The following is a 12412-nucleotide window of genomic DNA, read 5'->3' as shown; positions in this document are numbered from 1 at the left end:
CAGACTGTTTGAATTATTTTGGTTACGGAGTAACTTATGATTTACTGGTTATGAGAATTTGTGGTATGCTGTCTTTTTCCTATGGGATAGTTGTGCATTTCTTATGATCTTTTATGGCCTTATTATGAGTTTGTTATGACTTATTTAATTTAGTTATGAATAATTTGTATGAATTTTGTGGTCTAGTTATGAATGTTAGTGGCTAAAAAAATTACTTGTTGGATGAATTTTGTGGTCTAGTTATGCATGTTAGTGGCTAAAAAAATTACTTGTTGGATGAATTTTGTGGTCTAGTTATGCATGTTAGTGGCTAAACAATTAAAGAGTAAGCTAAGAGTCCCACAAAAATGCTTGTGCAAAAATCCAATGTTCCTATATTTTCGTTACTATTTAGTTTTTAATCTTTTGAAAGCCATTAACATCCTTCCCAATTACTCGATCCCTTTTAAATTTGTTATGTATCAAAATGACAATTAACTTCAAATGTGAGGATTAAAGAGTTTCAATTAAAAGTGAAGTTGGAAAGTGACACCCATTGTTCGTAGAGGTACAATACATCTTTTACCTTTGATCGTAATACCAAAACCTTTTGTCAATCCATATGCATCTCCTTGTACATTAGAAAAACGGAGATTGTGCAACACCCGAAACAAATTTACGTGTATCTATATAACACCCATATCAACAAGCTTTTGAAAACTCACAAGTTATGAAGGAAGAAAATGGAACCGGAAAAATGGAAAGGACCAAATAATCCGCATAAATTTCTTATATTAATTGTAGAGTATTTTTTTCTAAGTACTTTAACCTTTTATTACATTTTCAGTTCCTCGACGTATCTTGTTATGGAAAAGGTTCTACAAAAAAGCAAATAAGAGTGCTACTAAAAGAGCCCTTAATACCAAAAAAACTCGTCAATCCATTTTCTTCTGTTTTAAATCTTTTAAATGTTAAATTAATATAGCCACCCACCCCATTGCTTCAAAGCTTTTCTTTCAAAGGAGGGGACAAAACCCCTTTTATCTTTTTTCTGAAACCGAATCGCCACCGCACCATCCACGTCCGCCACTCATCCCGACATTCAGTCTGTCAGCCCACACTGCCCAGTTCATTGCTCATCTTGTATTACATCTCGTCGCCATCCGTTGCTCAACCCGTCCCATTTCGTCCATCCATCACCGTCGCTCATCACAACCACCGTCCTCCATCGTCAAGAGATAGGTATCACAAACGCCCTAGACGGATATAGACGAAGTTGTTACGTGGCTATACCCTGTCACCATCCGTCGCTCAACCCGTCCCATTTCGTCTCTCCATCACCATTGCTCATCACAGCCATTGTCCTTCATTGTAAGGAGACAGTTAACGCAAAAGCCCTAGACGGATACAGACGAAGTTGTTACATGGGTATACCCTATTCTATTTTTTCTTCCTGATTCGGTTTGTTTGCATGTTTTTATAGTTCATACTGTAATTTTTAGATCCCTGATAATTACACTCTTCTTTGATTTGCTTCAAATGTGCTGAAACCTACCAATTCTATTTCAATTTTTCTCAAAAGAAGGGGACGAAACCCCTCCCTCTTTCATCGACCTTCAACCGAAAACCCATGTCTCTTTTGTCGATCTTCAATCACGATCCGTTGTCTCCCCTCTCTATCAAAGTCAACCTTCGGTGGACCCTCAAAAAACTCTCTGGACATCATAATCCATCACCAGAGCCCCCCCAAAAAATCATGTCAGAGCTTTAGAGCCACTCGTCAGACATTAAGTGTGGATTCATGGTGTGTTTTGAATAGTGTGATCCCCATACATCAGATGCAAATTCATGTGTTCATGGTATATTTCGAATGATGTAGTTTTTGTATTCATGTGCTTATGGTGTGTTGTATGATCGTGGTGCATTTTCCAACTTAAATTTGTATTATATGATCATGGTGTATTTCGAAAATACGATTCATGTATTCATGGTGTATTTTATGATCATGATGTATTTTATGTATTCATGATGTATTTCGAATAGTGTGATTTAAGTATTCATAGCGTATTTTAAGATCATTGTGTATCTTCCAACTCATATTTGTCTTGTCAAATATAGGGTTACCAAATCAATCACGCTTGGGTTAACAAATCAATCATGATTGTTTTGGTTTGATTCAATTTGAAATATAAAAGTGATTAATCATATTCAAATTTATCATAAAGTTTGTGAAAATACCATAATTGCTGGTAAGGTACATCCATTTTTTGGAAGCCTATCTCTTTTTGGAAGTATATATCTTTTTTTTTCTTCCCCAACCATCCATTTTTTTAATTCCCTAATATTGTACATTCCTTCTATTTTGAAATCACCTATTAAATATCATTAAAAATTAAATCTCACCAAGATAGGAAACAAATATATAACTATGCCTACATATATTCATCCCAATCCCCTTTAAATATTAGAAATCAATAAATGCGTATAGATATCATCATAAAAGGATAATCAAGGTAATTCACACATTGAAATGATGAAAACATAACCACAAAAAGTAGGTAGATGAATACTTATGTGGTATGGCTAATTAGGATGAATATTTAATTCATCAGTGAAAAATTGTCCAACCGCATGGCATGGTATGTATAGTGGTCATCATGAATCTAGTCCCCGGTGAGGCATTTCCGAGAGAGAGAGAGAGAGAGAGAGAGAGAGAGAGAGAGAGAGAGAGAGAGAGAGAGAGAGAGAGAGAGAGAGAGAGAGAGAGATTCTACCTAGAATTTCTGGCATCAAAAGAGCTAAGTTGGAAGGAATCAATGTACGTAGCGAGGGAGAGCTTACTTGCCACCAGTAGCCAGCCAAAGTGAGGGAAGGCAAAATGACTAGGATATTACACTTGTTGGAATAATGAAATGTGCTCCTGGCTAGCTATAATAGCCAATGTGGAGAGCCTCTTGGAGATGCTCTTAGGTAGCCAAATGGAAATATCACGTTACAACCTTTAACCTTGTATCTATGTAAAGTCCCCCATCTCTCTTCCCTTAGGCGATTTTCCCATCTAGGGTTTCTCTTCTACCGCCAACGCCTGGGGGGGAGGAGCCCCTCCTCCCCTTGGGCTCCTCTCTTCCTCCTTCATCTCCTCCTCTTCCATCTCTCACCTTTCCTCTACCTTTCTGATCGTTGTTTTCTCTCATCCCTCTGTTTTTTCTCTGTCAGCTATTCATTTCACCACCCTCCCCTATGTAGGAGGGTGTGGCGATAGAGCTATTGCTCGTTTTGGCCTCCAGTCGAAGGTTCCTTGGTCCCTCTGGGAGCCTAGCAATGTTGGGTGGAGCGAGGAGTTTCGGAGGTGCAAGGGTGTGGTTGTTGGCGGAAATCTGGCGGGTGGTGTGTCTGTGGCAGTGGGTGGTGGTGCGGTACGTGGTGCGGTACGTGGTGATGAGTGGTGTTCTGTAGGTTGTTTTTTTTCTTTCTAACTTTTGTTTTGCAGGTTTCTCTAAACTCCAAAAATGATCGGTAAAGTTGCGGTTTCGATCGGTGATGTTTCCTTCCGGTGGTGGTGGGGTGGATGTGATTTTCATGGCTGGGTTGCTCAGGTCGCTTTGTGTGTCGAAGTCCGATCGGTGGCCACTCCGAGTTTCTCAGTTGGGCGAGGGGTCAACATTTTTGTCGCTCCAGGTTTTTGCTGTTGCTGATTGAGATCAGGTGCTATGGGGGATTTGCTAGGGCCAGATGTTGAGGGTGGTGTGCTCTTCTTTGCCCTGTCTGTCTTCGGCGTTCATTTCCATAGGCCAGTCTCCGCCGCCGGTCTCTACATCTGGGAGAGGCCGGCTTGGCTTAACGGCGAGGTTGGGCTCCGGTATTTTTTGCGGCAGTGGATGTTGAAGGTGGTTAGGGTTTGAGGGTTGGTTTGGGTGGGCCGGTCCAAGGGTTGGGCCAGATTTGGGTGTTTTGAGCTTTCATTGTTTATTTTGGGTATAGGGTTGGGCTTTTTCGCTTATTTGTTTTGGACCCTTATAGACATTTGGGTGTTCCGGGCTTTGCCTTTAAGATGTATCATCCAACTCTTTGTTGGATCCCCTTCTCATTTTTCCCTTTTTTAATAAAATTTAATTTTGCCGATAAAAAAAAAAATCCAAACCTTGTATCTATGTATCCATACAGGCTACGTCGATGGAGTTTAAGATTAAAGACACAACAGTTGGGGCTGGAAACCAGGTGAATAAATCAAATAAATCACTGTAGTACAAAATGTGAAATTGTTTACTTTTGTATGGATAAATACCAGATTAAATTATGATATATATGGTGATCAAATTAACTTTGAAAAAAAAAAGAAAGACGAGAAAAAAAATATTGAAGTAATTATAGTCAATATTTGATGAAAGAAAAAAACAAACAGGAGTAACTATTTTCACACTTTCATTGGTAAGCCCAATGAGATCATTGCATTTGAAAACAAGTGCATGTAAGGCCAATATAGTCAATGGTAAATATTTCGTGCAATCTAGATGGTCTAAAATTCCTGCTGGTGAAAAGATTGCTCCACTTGAATAACGTGATTGTGCGTGCCACCTTAATTAGTCTCTAGGGCATGTTTGATGGCAAGATTAGAGGGATAGAATTAACGCGGAGAAAATCTTTTTAACACTAGAGCCGTGAATAGTTATTTACAAAGCCAATGTTTTGAACGGTCCGGGTGTTAATGAAACTTTTTCAAAGAAGAGTTAAACTTTTTCCCGAATAAGTTTCATTAAAATAGTGTCCTTAGCGGATATTAATTATCAAAACACGTTATTGGCCATCATTTTCCAAAATCTCAACCGCCCCATACAAATTTGGACGGTCGCGATTGGTTGCTATTGTAAAAAACTTATTCACGGCTAAAATTTTATAGAGCAAAAAAGTTAATAGTAAAGCTAAAACATCATCTTAAAGCCAAGTTTTGCCAAGCTTTTTGGGTTTTTTTTTTAGAGTTTTGTCCTTATTCAAAAATAATCTCATTCATTAGTGGGCTTTTGTGGCTTTATCTTAGATATTTCCAAAAATATTAGGGTAAAAGTAAGAAAATTTCGTTTTTTTAATTTCTCTCGTCGAGACAAATCAATAATCCACAAAAATTTGGCGCAAAACTAACGCACGCAAAATTTAATAAGGACAAAACTCTCAAGCCCAAAAAACTTAGCGGAATTTTAAGTCTTCGGATTTGAATGTAACAAAATAAGGCCACCACAAGTGACCGACAAAAGTTGGTCCTGTCCCTCTTTTGAACAAGAAAATTCGCACGAATCCGATGAAAAAAATAAGGCCACCCAAATTGACCAACATCACAGCTCTCATGATCCAAACGAGAAGCCAGTCAATGCACATGATTTTCTGCCACTTTATACTAGTACAAATATATACACACTTACCGTTAAATTTGCGTACATCGAGGACTTTTTCACAGAGAAATTACAACTCAAAGTGTTGAGCAAGAAAATGGGCGTCGTACCTGAGGTACCTTTGGGCTGCTCCGGCAAGACAATACCGGCCATCGGCCTGGGAACCGTGGCAGACCCAAGGGTTGATTCAGAGACCACAAAAGCAGCAGTCCTTGAAGCCATCAAAGCAGGCTACCACCACTTCGACACCGCCTTTGCCTACGGCTCCGAGCAGCCTCTTGGGGAAGCCATAGCCGAAGCTCTGAGTCTCGGCCTCGTCAAATCACGTGATGAGTTCTTCATCACCACCAAGCTATGGTGCACCTTCGCTGAGCGTGACCAAATCGTTTCTGCCATTAAAATGAGCCTCAAGTAAGTTGTGTGTCCACGCACGTACAAATAAAAACACCAGTACTTTGATGTTTGAACCCAAGGATCAAATTTCCATTACGATCTGGTCGTCTAGGAAATAAAAAGGTTTCTAAAACATTTCAGTCGGAAACTTGAGAGATGTCCAATGAATTTAGACATGAATGATTATTAGTCATTGTTGAATGTTTCTAGTAGGTGCTGAAGCAACTCATTCTTTCGACCTGTTTCAACGTGTACTTTTTGGTAGTAACATTCAAATTTCGCATCCCAATAATGTTTCATTTCGGTTGCTAAGCAAACAGAACGAATTTCTGTTTCTTTTTTTAACCTGGTTACATTTCAGTTGATTCCTAGCGTTTCGAAGTGTGTCTGTGCAATTTCGTGGAAATATTAGAATTTCAGATTCCACTACTAATGTTTCATTTCAGTTGAAAACGGAACAAATTTTTTTTCCTTGATTTGAACCTGTTAACTAAACAGTTTGTGTTTTTCAACAGGAATCTTCAGTTGGACTATATTGATATGTATCTGATACATTTACCGCTCCGGTTGACCCAACAAATGACCAAAACCCCAGTTCCAAAAGAGGCCATAAAGCCTTTAGATATCGAGTCAGTGTGGGAAGCAATGGAGGAATGCCAAAATCTCTGTCTCACCAAGGGCATTGGTGTCAGTAATTTCTCCTGCAAGATGCTTGCACATCTCCTCTCCTTCGCCAAAATTCCTCCTGCCGTCAACCAAGTAAGCCTGCAGTCTTAACCAAAATTTTGAAATATTTGCTTCTACGCATATTTAGTATCTAACTATATATGCATGACAAGCAATTTGAGGGGTAAGATGGTTTTTTATTGTTGCGAAAAGGTGGAGCTGAACCCATTTTGGAGACAAAAGAAGTTGAGGGAGTTCTGCAAGGAAAAAGGTATTCATATCACTGCTTACTCTCCTTTGGGTGCTAATGGGACTAGATGGGGAGACAACAGAATTGTAGGGTGTGATGTGCTGAACGAAATAGCCAAGGCTAAAGGAAAAACCACAGCCCAGGTATTTCCACTAAAGTGTCTCTTGTATGCTATATATGTTTGCTCAAACACTATATCACTCGATTGTTTAGTTCAAAATAGTGTTGCTCTCATATCTGGCATTGACCCTAATCACTGGCAAAACTGATTTTCAAGTAACGAAATACAGAAAATTAAGTGAGTGGAGAGGACAGAAAAGACAGAAAGGAAACAAGAAATAGAGAACTCAAAAGCTAAGGGATTTTCCGTTAGGTCAGCTAACTTTCTTAGTGATCATGCTTGTCAGCGATTTCATAATGAAATCAACATCAGGATTTGAAACGTACCTTCGTTCAAGGTGAAAAGTGACAAGGAGAAATCAAAAAGCAGCAAGTGATCATATAAAGTCAGCTAATGAAACCAACCTAGGTGATAGTTCCTCATAAGCTCCTGGGAGAGTTCCTCAACCTAACAGTAACAAAAGCGGGAGACAAGTGACAGCGAACCACGACCTCTCAGAAATAAGCTATCCCTTTTGTAGTTCCTATCCATCTATCTAGGTGTGACTCTCTCTCAGTGTAGCTATTAGTAGTCAATATGGCAGCTAATCCGCATGTATGGTTGAAGCTGTATTTTCTGCATGGCTTTTGGAAGCGCCGGTAGTCCAGTACCCCCTCGTGTGGTCTCTTTTTCTTTGCCGCTGACTTCATTATAAACTTTAAATTGATGCTACTCCTTCTTACTATCTTTGAGAACTCTTACCTGCTGCTAAAGCCAGCAACTAGGAATATTGATCAGAAACTTCAGGCTAATCATATTTTAATACTAACTGAAGTATAACCTAGTATTCTGATTTGCATTTAAGAATTTTATTGGTATATTTGTTTAATTTCTTTCCCAACGAATTGAATGAACTAATGGAGTTGTACTTCAATAAATCTGAAAGCAACCGAAAGAACTTAACTTCCAACAGGACCATGTAACTCAATAATTTTGCATACTTCGATCTTCACACCAGGTTTTTGGTGTCTGAAAATCCGTGCTTTACAGAGTACCCAGAACCAATTAGTTAACCACAACTTGGCAGCCTATTACAATTATCTAAGTCCTTTAGTTTATTGTCGTGTTTGTTGTTTTCCAGGGTTCAAATTATTTACAAGCACTTTCTCCCATTCTCTCTTCATCTCTGCCGCTCTTATATGAGCATGCTTAAACACGTGAGCACATGAGCATGCTTGAACTTTTTATGAACTCGGTCAGTGTTTGTATGTTACTAATAGCTGCTATTCTTCTCGTCAATCTTTCAACCACAATTACTTTGTTTCCTAACCGGTCCAAAAATAGAATTGTAGCTTTTAGTCCCATCACGCACAGGAAACTAAGCTCTTTGAGCTATCCTTCTTATGATTCTAGAACTCTGACACACAAATCAAACTAACAGTTCCGTCATTTCCTACTTTACGCGATATTCATAAAAAAATTTGGTTGTTGCCAAGGAGACAATCGACTGTCTTCATTCAACGGGAAACGAAGCATGAAATTCTAGGAGCAATTCTACATTTCTTCATTTCAGCTTCCATATCATTCTCTTTGGTTTCGTTACTGCCAAGCTCTGGCTACTAAATGAAAGTCACAGAGAGAGAGAGAGGGGGGGGGGGGGGGGGGGGGGGGGGGGGGGGTGGGGGGTGGTGCCGAGCAACCACCTCTCCGATATCCTGGTGTAAGATAGTCTTGTGAAATAAGTATGACCCCTTTTATGTATATTCTGTATCCTCAAATGCAAAGAAGCAACTATGAATCGGGGTTTCTGCAATAGTGCCAAAAGGATTTCTCTCATTACTCGTTAACAATACCAAACATTCAAAGCATCGGATTGAAAAATGGTTCTTGCAGGTCTCTCTGAGATGGGTGTATGAGCAAGGGGCAAGTATGATACCAAAGAGCTTCAACAAGGAAAGGATGAGGCAAAACCTTGATATATTTGATTGGTGCTTGACAGAGGAAGAATCACACAAGATCAATCAGCTACCTCAGCGCAAAGGATCAACCTTGACTTCTATTTTTGGACCTCACGATTTTTTGTTGGAGATAGAGGCAGAGTTGGAGCAAGATTCAGAGGCTTAAAGTTTCTTCTTTAACTTTCCCTGGTGCTCAAAGAAGGACGATAAATAAAAGACACTCAGTACGTTCATGCTTGTATGAGAAGATTTTGAACTTTTGTTTCACTCTTTATACAATATTTAGAGCTATAGTTTGCCTTCATATGTACCACAAATAAAATATTTCTATCTACACTGAGATGGACATGATGTATTAAGGCATGATTTTCTGCTCCCACAGTGTCAGCTTAAGTGAAAAGGGCATGGTAAGCTTTGCACTCCTATCATTCTGGAATTCGACCTAATATGACAGGCATATTATGCTACGAGGGCATTGATGAGGGAGAGAGATAGCACAGCCTGAACCCCTCAGAGGCTCGAAGCTAATACCAAAAGAATTTGAAAGCAATAAAAAGGCGAAAAGAGAAAACGCAGAAGCAAATATTTTGGAAAACAAAATCAAATATGATTGACTGCACGGTCTGCACCAGCTTACATCCAACGAACAAAAGCCCTTTAAAGGGCTCTAGTTTAATTACTCCTTTGCAAACTCGTATTAGAGGAATGTGATATATATAGATTGTTATGAGAATGCATTCAAAAGAAATATCGAATATAAATAGCATCTCAACGTTATGAAGATCCATAAAACCAGAAAATGGGAAAGAAAAATATCTTGTCACTAACAGATATGGGTAAACAAACCCCAAGGGTTTGGCCAAGTGGGTATGAAAAAGCAACTAAAGGACTTGCCCCTCGAGAGATCGTAAGTTAGATCCCAAGAAGGCCAAAACATTCCAAACCTTGGGGCCCATTGGAGGGTTTGCCTGAGAGCTAACTTCAAGGCCCCATAATTAGTTAAAGTGCGCACAAACTAGCCCGGACATCCGGTTATAAAAACAAATATGGGTAAACTGTAAACATATTCGATAGTAGCTTAGTCACATAATCCTTTAAAATTTCCTTCGCTACCGCACTCAATCTTCGCTCTGCGTTCATGCTTTTAATCCTCACACTCACGAATTCTAGTTGTTTGATGGAGTTTTGAAAGAGGCTTTCACGCTCCTGCATCCGCGCACGCATTATGTGACTTAGGATAGTAGAACCAAGTGTTCTCAGATGGGAATACAAGTGATCATTATATCCTCGAATTATAATCAATTTTGAAGAGGGGGAAAAAAAAGGCACGAGGAATATCGCCTTTTGAACACCAAATCAGAATTCTTTCAGCAACGAAAACTAGAAGAAGAAAAATAACATTGGAATTGAAAGATTACTCATATTTGAAATAAAGATGATAGAATAACTGATTTACCGAGTTCGTGGAGCAATATTTGAGCGCTCAATTTCATAGGCCTTCTTCCTCTCTTCTCTGCAGCGCTCAATATTGTTGTCTTCTACTGCTCTTCCATCGTTGCCTTTATTTGGTTTAGCTACATCCTTCTAGGTCGTCGGCCGGAGAAAGAAGACATTAGTCGCTGCTGGACCCAGCTATTTAATTTATCGACAGCAGCGTATGAAAAAGCAAAACAATTTGAAGAAAGTCTAACGCCTTGGCTAGATAATCCAAAATGAGTAAACAACAATCTGCAACGTGTAAATTGAGAATCACTATTCATTTTCTTTCCAACTACACCGGAAGGGGAAGCTGCAACTGCTAGAGACAAGGGTCGAAACCAAGCATCACGCTCGGAGAGACTACCCTTGTTTTGTTATGAAAGTAGCTGAAGTGCATGATGTTGGAAGTAATGGTTTTGACAATAACACCAATAACTTGTATGATAACATGTCAGAAATATTTTATCTCGTTTGTGTAATGACAAGAACATCGAGCGAAAATAGTTACAAGATAAAATGGGAGAGGTTGAATGTGTAAGACCAAAGTGAACTCAAAACAAGCACCCAAGCACTTGAGCTAGTTGAAGTACCAAAGTTTTCATTTTACCTACAACTACTTGCTCGATTGTCCAAAACATTCTGACATATACGTGATTTCTAAAGGCACCCAAGGTCCAGAATGTCAAGTCATTTTTAGAAGGTGGGAATTCATATCAAAAAAAGGCACCACATGTATTGCCGATGGACACTTATGTGACAAGAAAGTTTACCATGTTGGAAATTGAGCCTCGGTTTCCAACTTGCTAATCTGATATGGCATCATCAAAAACTCAAATCAGCAGGTTCTCAAACTTATATGCAAGGCCAACTTCCCTCACATGAGGAATTGGTCTTACAAGCTACATTCCTGCAAAAAAGCAATATTTGAAAAATCAATATAAATATCTTTGTTCAAATTCAACAGTTGTATCTTTAAAGTTAAAATCTTTAAAAGAAGGGAAAAAAAAGTACAAGTTGACTCTTCATAAGAATCAATGCTTTAATAGACACAGTGGTATATATAAAGGAAGAAAAAACCCTCTCAAGTTCTTTGTGGTATCTTTAAAAGTTAAGAGAGGAAATTCAGGAAAACAACTGTTAAGAACTGCAAAAGGATAACATATAGGAATGCCGATCAGGGAAAAAAGAATAACTTATTTTCATAGATGTAGTACGTCTCATCTTCAATAAAAGGAAATCCATATTTGCAAGAAAGAACTGTGACTACATTTGAAATAGGATGATACAACATCAGTACATCACCTGTATGGATTTCTCAAGCCTGTGCTTATTACCTTGAATTGTATAACAGGTGACGATAATTTGAAAGTAGCAGGTCTGTGATTATAAAATGGAATTCGGGTCAAGAGGTTCCCTGGCACTTAACCGGGGGAACTAAATGCGTAATGTGACTGGAATTTTAGTTGGTTGGATCAAGACATATTATACTTAAACACTAAACAAATTGATAAAAATCTACATTAGAGAGAGAGATGCTAGTAGGGTGTATATTACTCGGGGTTCCACGGCAACCAAAGAGCCAAATTCTATGACTTTGCGAATGCTTGGGATGTAACGTTGATGGGGGTGACAATAAATAAGTAAGAATATCAATCTTCTAAGCGACTTGAAGAATGAGATTCGAGGCAAGGAGCACAAATGTTAGAATAACGAAGGCATTGATATGTGTTTTACCTTTGCTGCCTAAAATATAAGAATTAAACCAATAAAACTACATGAGGAAAAAAACATTTATTTTATTTTATATATATATATATATATATATTTGTTTTTTTTTTTTTTTGGGGGGGGGGTTGTTTGCAAAAAAAGTTTAACTTCCTCCATGCAATATTAGACACATTTTCAGTTAACAAGATCTTGTAATATTCAACACATCAAAGTGTACAAGATCAATAAAGAAGTATGAAAACTTGACTTTAAAAGTTCTGCAGTGACCACAAATCACTTCACTGCACTACTTCTAATAGGGCTTTCCATTGACACCCGGATTAACGCCAAACTACACACTTCCTTGTTAAATCGAAATCTAAAAGGAGTTGAACCATATCAGTTTCAGAAGAGAACTCAAAGCCATATAAGTTTTCGCACATTGTGTACATAAGCTACCAAAAATGATACGTATATAAACCTAGAGATTGAAAGA

The 12412-nt window shown here is 38.5% G+C and overlaps 1 protein-coding gene and 1 long non-coding RNA gene across 2 annotated transcripts; one reads left to right on the top strand and one right to left on the bottom strand.

The window, feature by feature from the left end:
- Window positions 1-5184: 5184 nt before the first annotated feature.
- LOC131301272 (uncharacterized) lies at window positions 5185-12008 on the bottom strand. Its single transcript, XR_009191224.1, has 4 exons — window positions 11512-12008; window positions 10980-11116; window positions 10187-10458; window positions 5185-5752 (listed from the first exon to the last, which is right to left on the bottom strand). It is a non-coding gene; the product is annotated as an uncharacterized LOC131301272 (long non-coding RNA).
- Window positions 5461-9107, top strand: LOC131301271 (D-galacturonate reductase-like). Its single transcript, XM_058327458.1, has 4 exons — window positions 5461-5774; window positions 6272-6515; window positions 6636-6815; window positions 8666-9107. The coding sequence occupies exons 1-4, from the start codon at window positions 5461-5463 to the stop codon at window positions 8894-8896; spliced, it is 969 nt and encodes a 322-aa protein (XP_058183441.1). The 3' UTR covers window positions 8897-9107.
- Window positions 12009-12412: the final 404 nt, after the last annotated feature.

The sequence above is a fragment of the Rhododendron vialii genome, chromosome 9a (assembly GCF_030253575.1).
Source record: "Rhododendron vialii isolate Sample 1 chromosome 9a, ASM3025357v1".
NCBI classification, from domain to species: Eukaryota; Viridiplantae; Streptophyta; class Magnoliopsida; order Ericales; family Ericaceae; genus Rhododendron; species Rhododendron vialii.
The sequence above is the reverse complement of the archived record's forward strand: the minus strand, read 5'-3'. Positions and strand labels throughout refer to the sequence as shown.

Bases quoted from the DNA above. Each gene is read 5' to 3' on its own strand.
- LOC131301271 (XM_058327458.1), top strand. From the start codon at position 5,461: ATGGGCGTCGTACCTGAGGTACCTTTGGGCTGCTCCGGCAAGACAATA. The intron at 6,516-6,635 runs GTAAGCCTGCAG...TGTTGCGAAAAG, and splicing joins TTCCTCCTGCCGTCAACCAA to GTGGAGCTGAACCCATTTTG. The intron at 6,816-8,665 runs GTATTTCCACTA...TGGTTCTTGCAG, and splicing joins AAGGAAAAACCACAGCCCAG to GTCTCTCTGAGATGGGTGTA.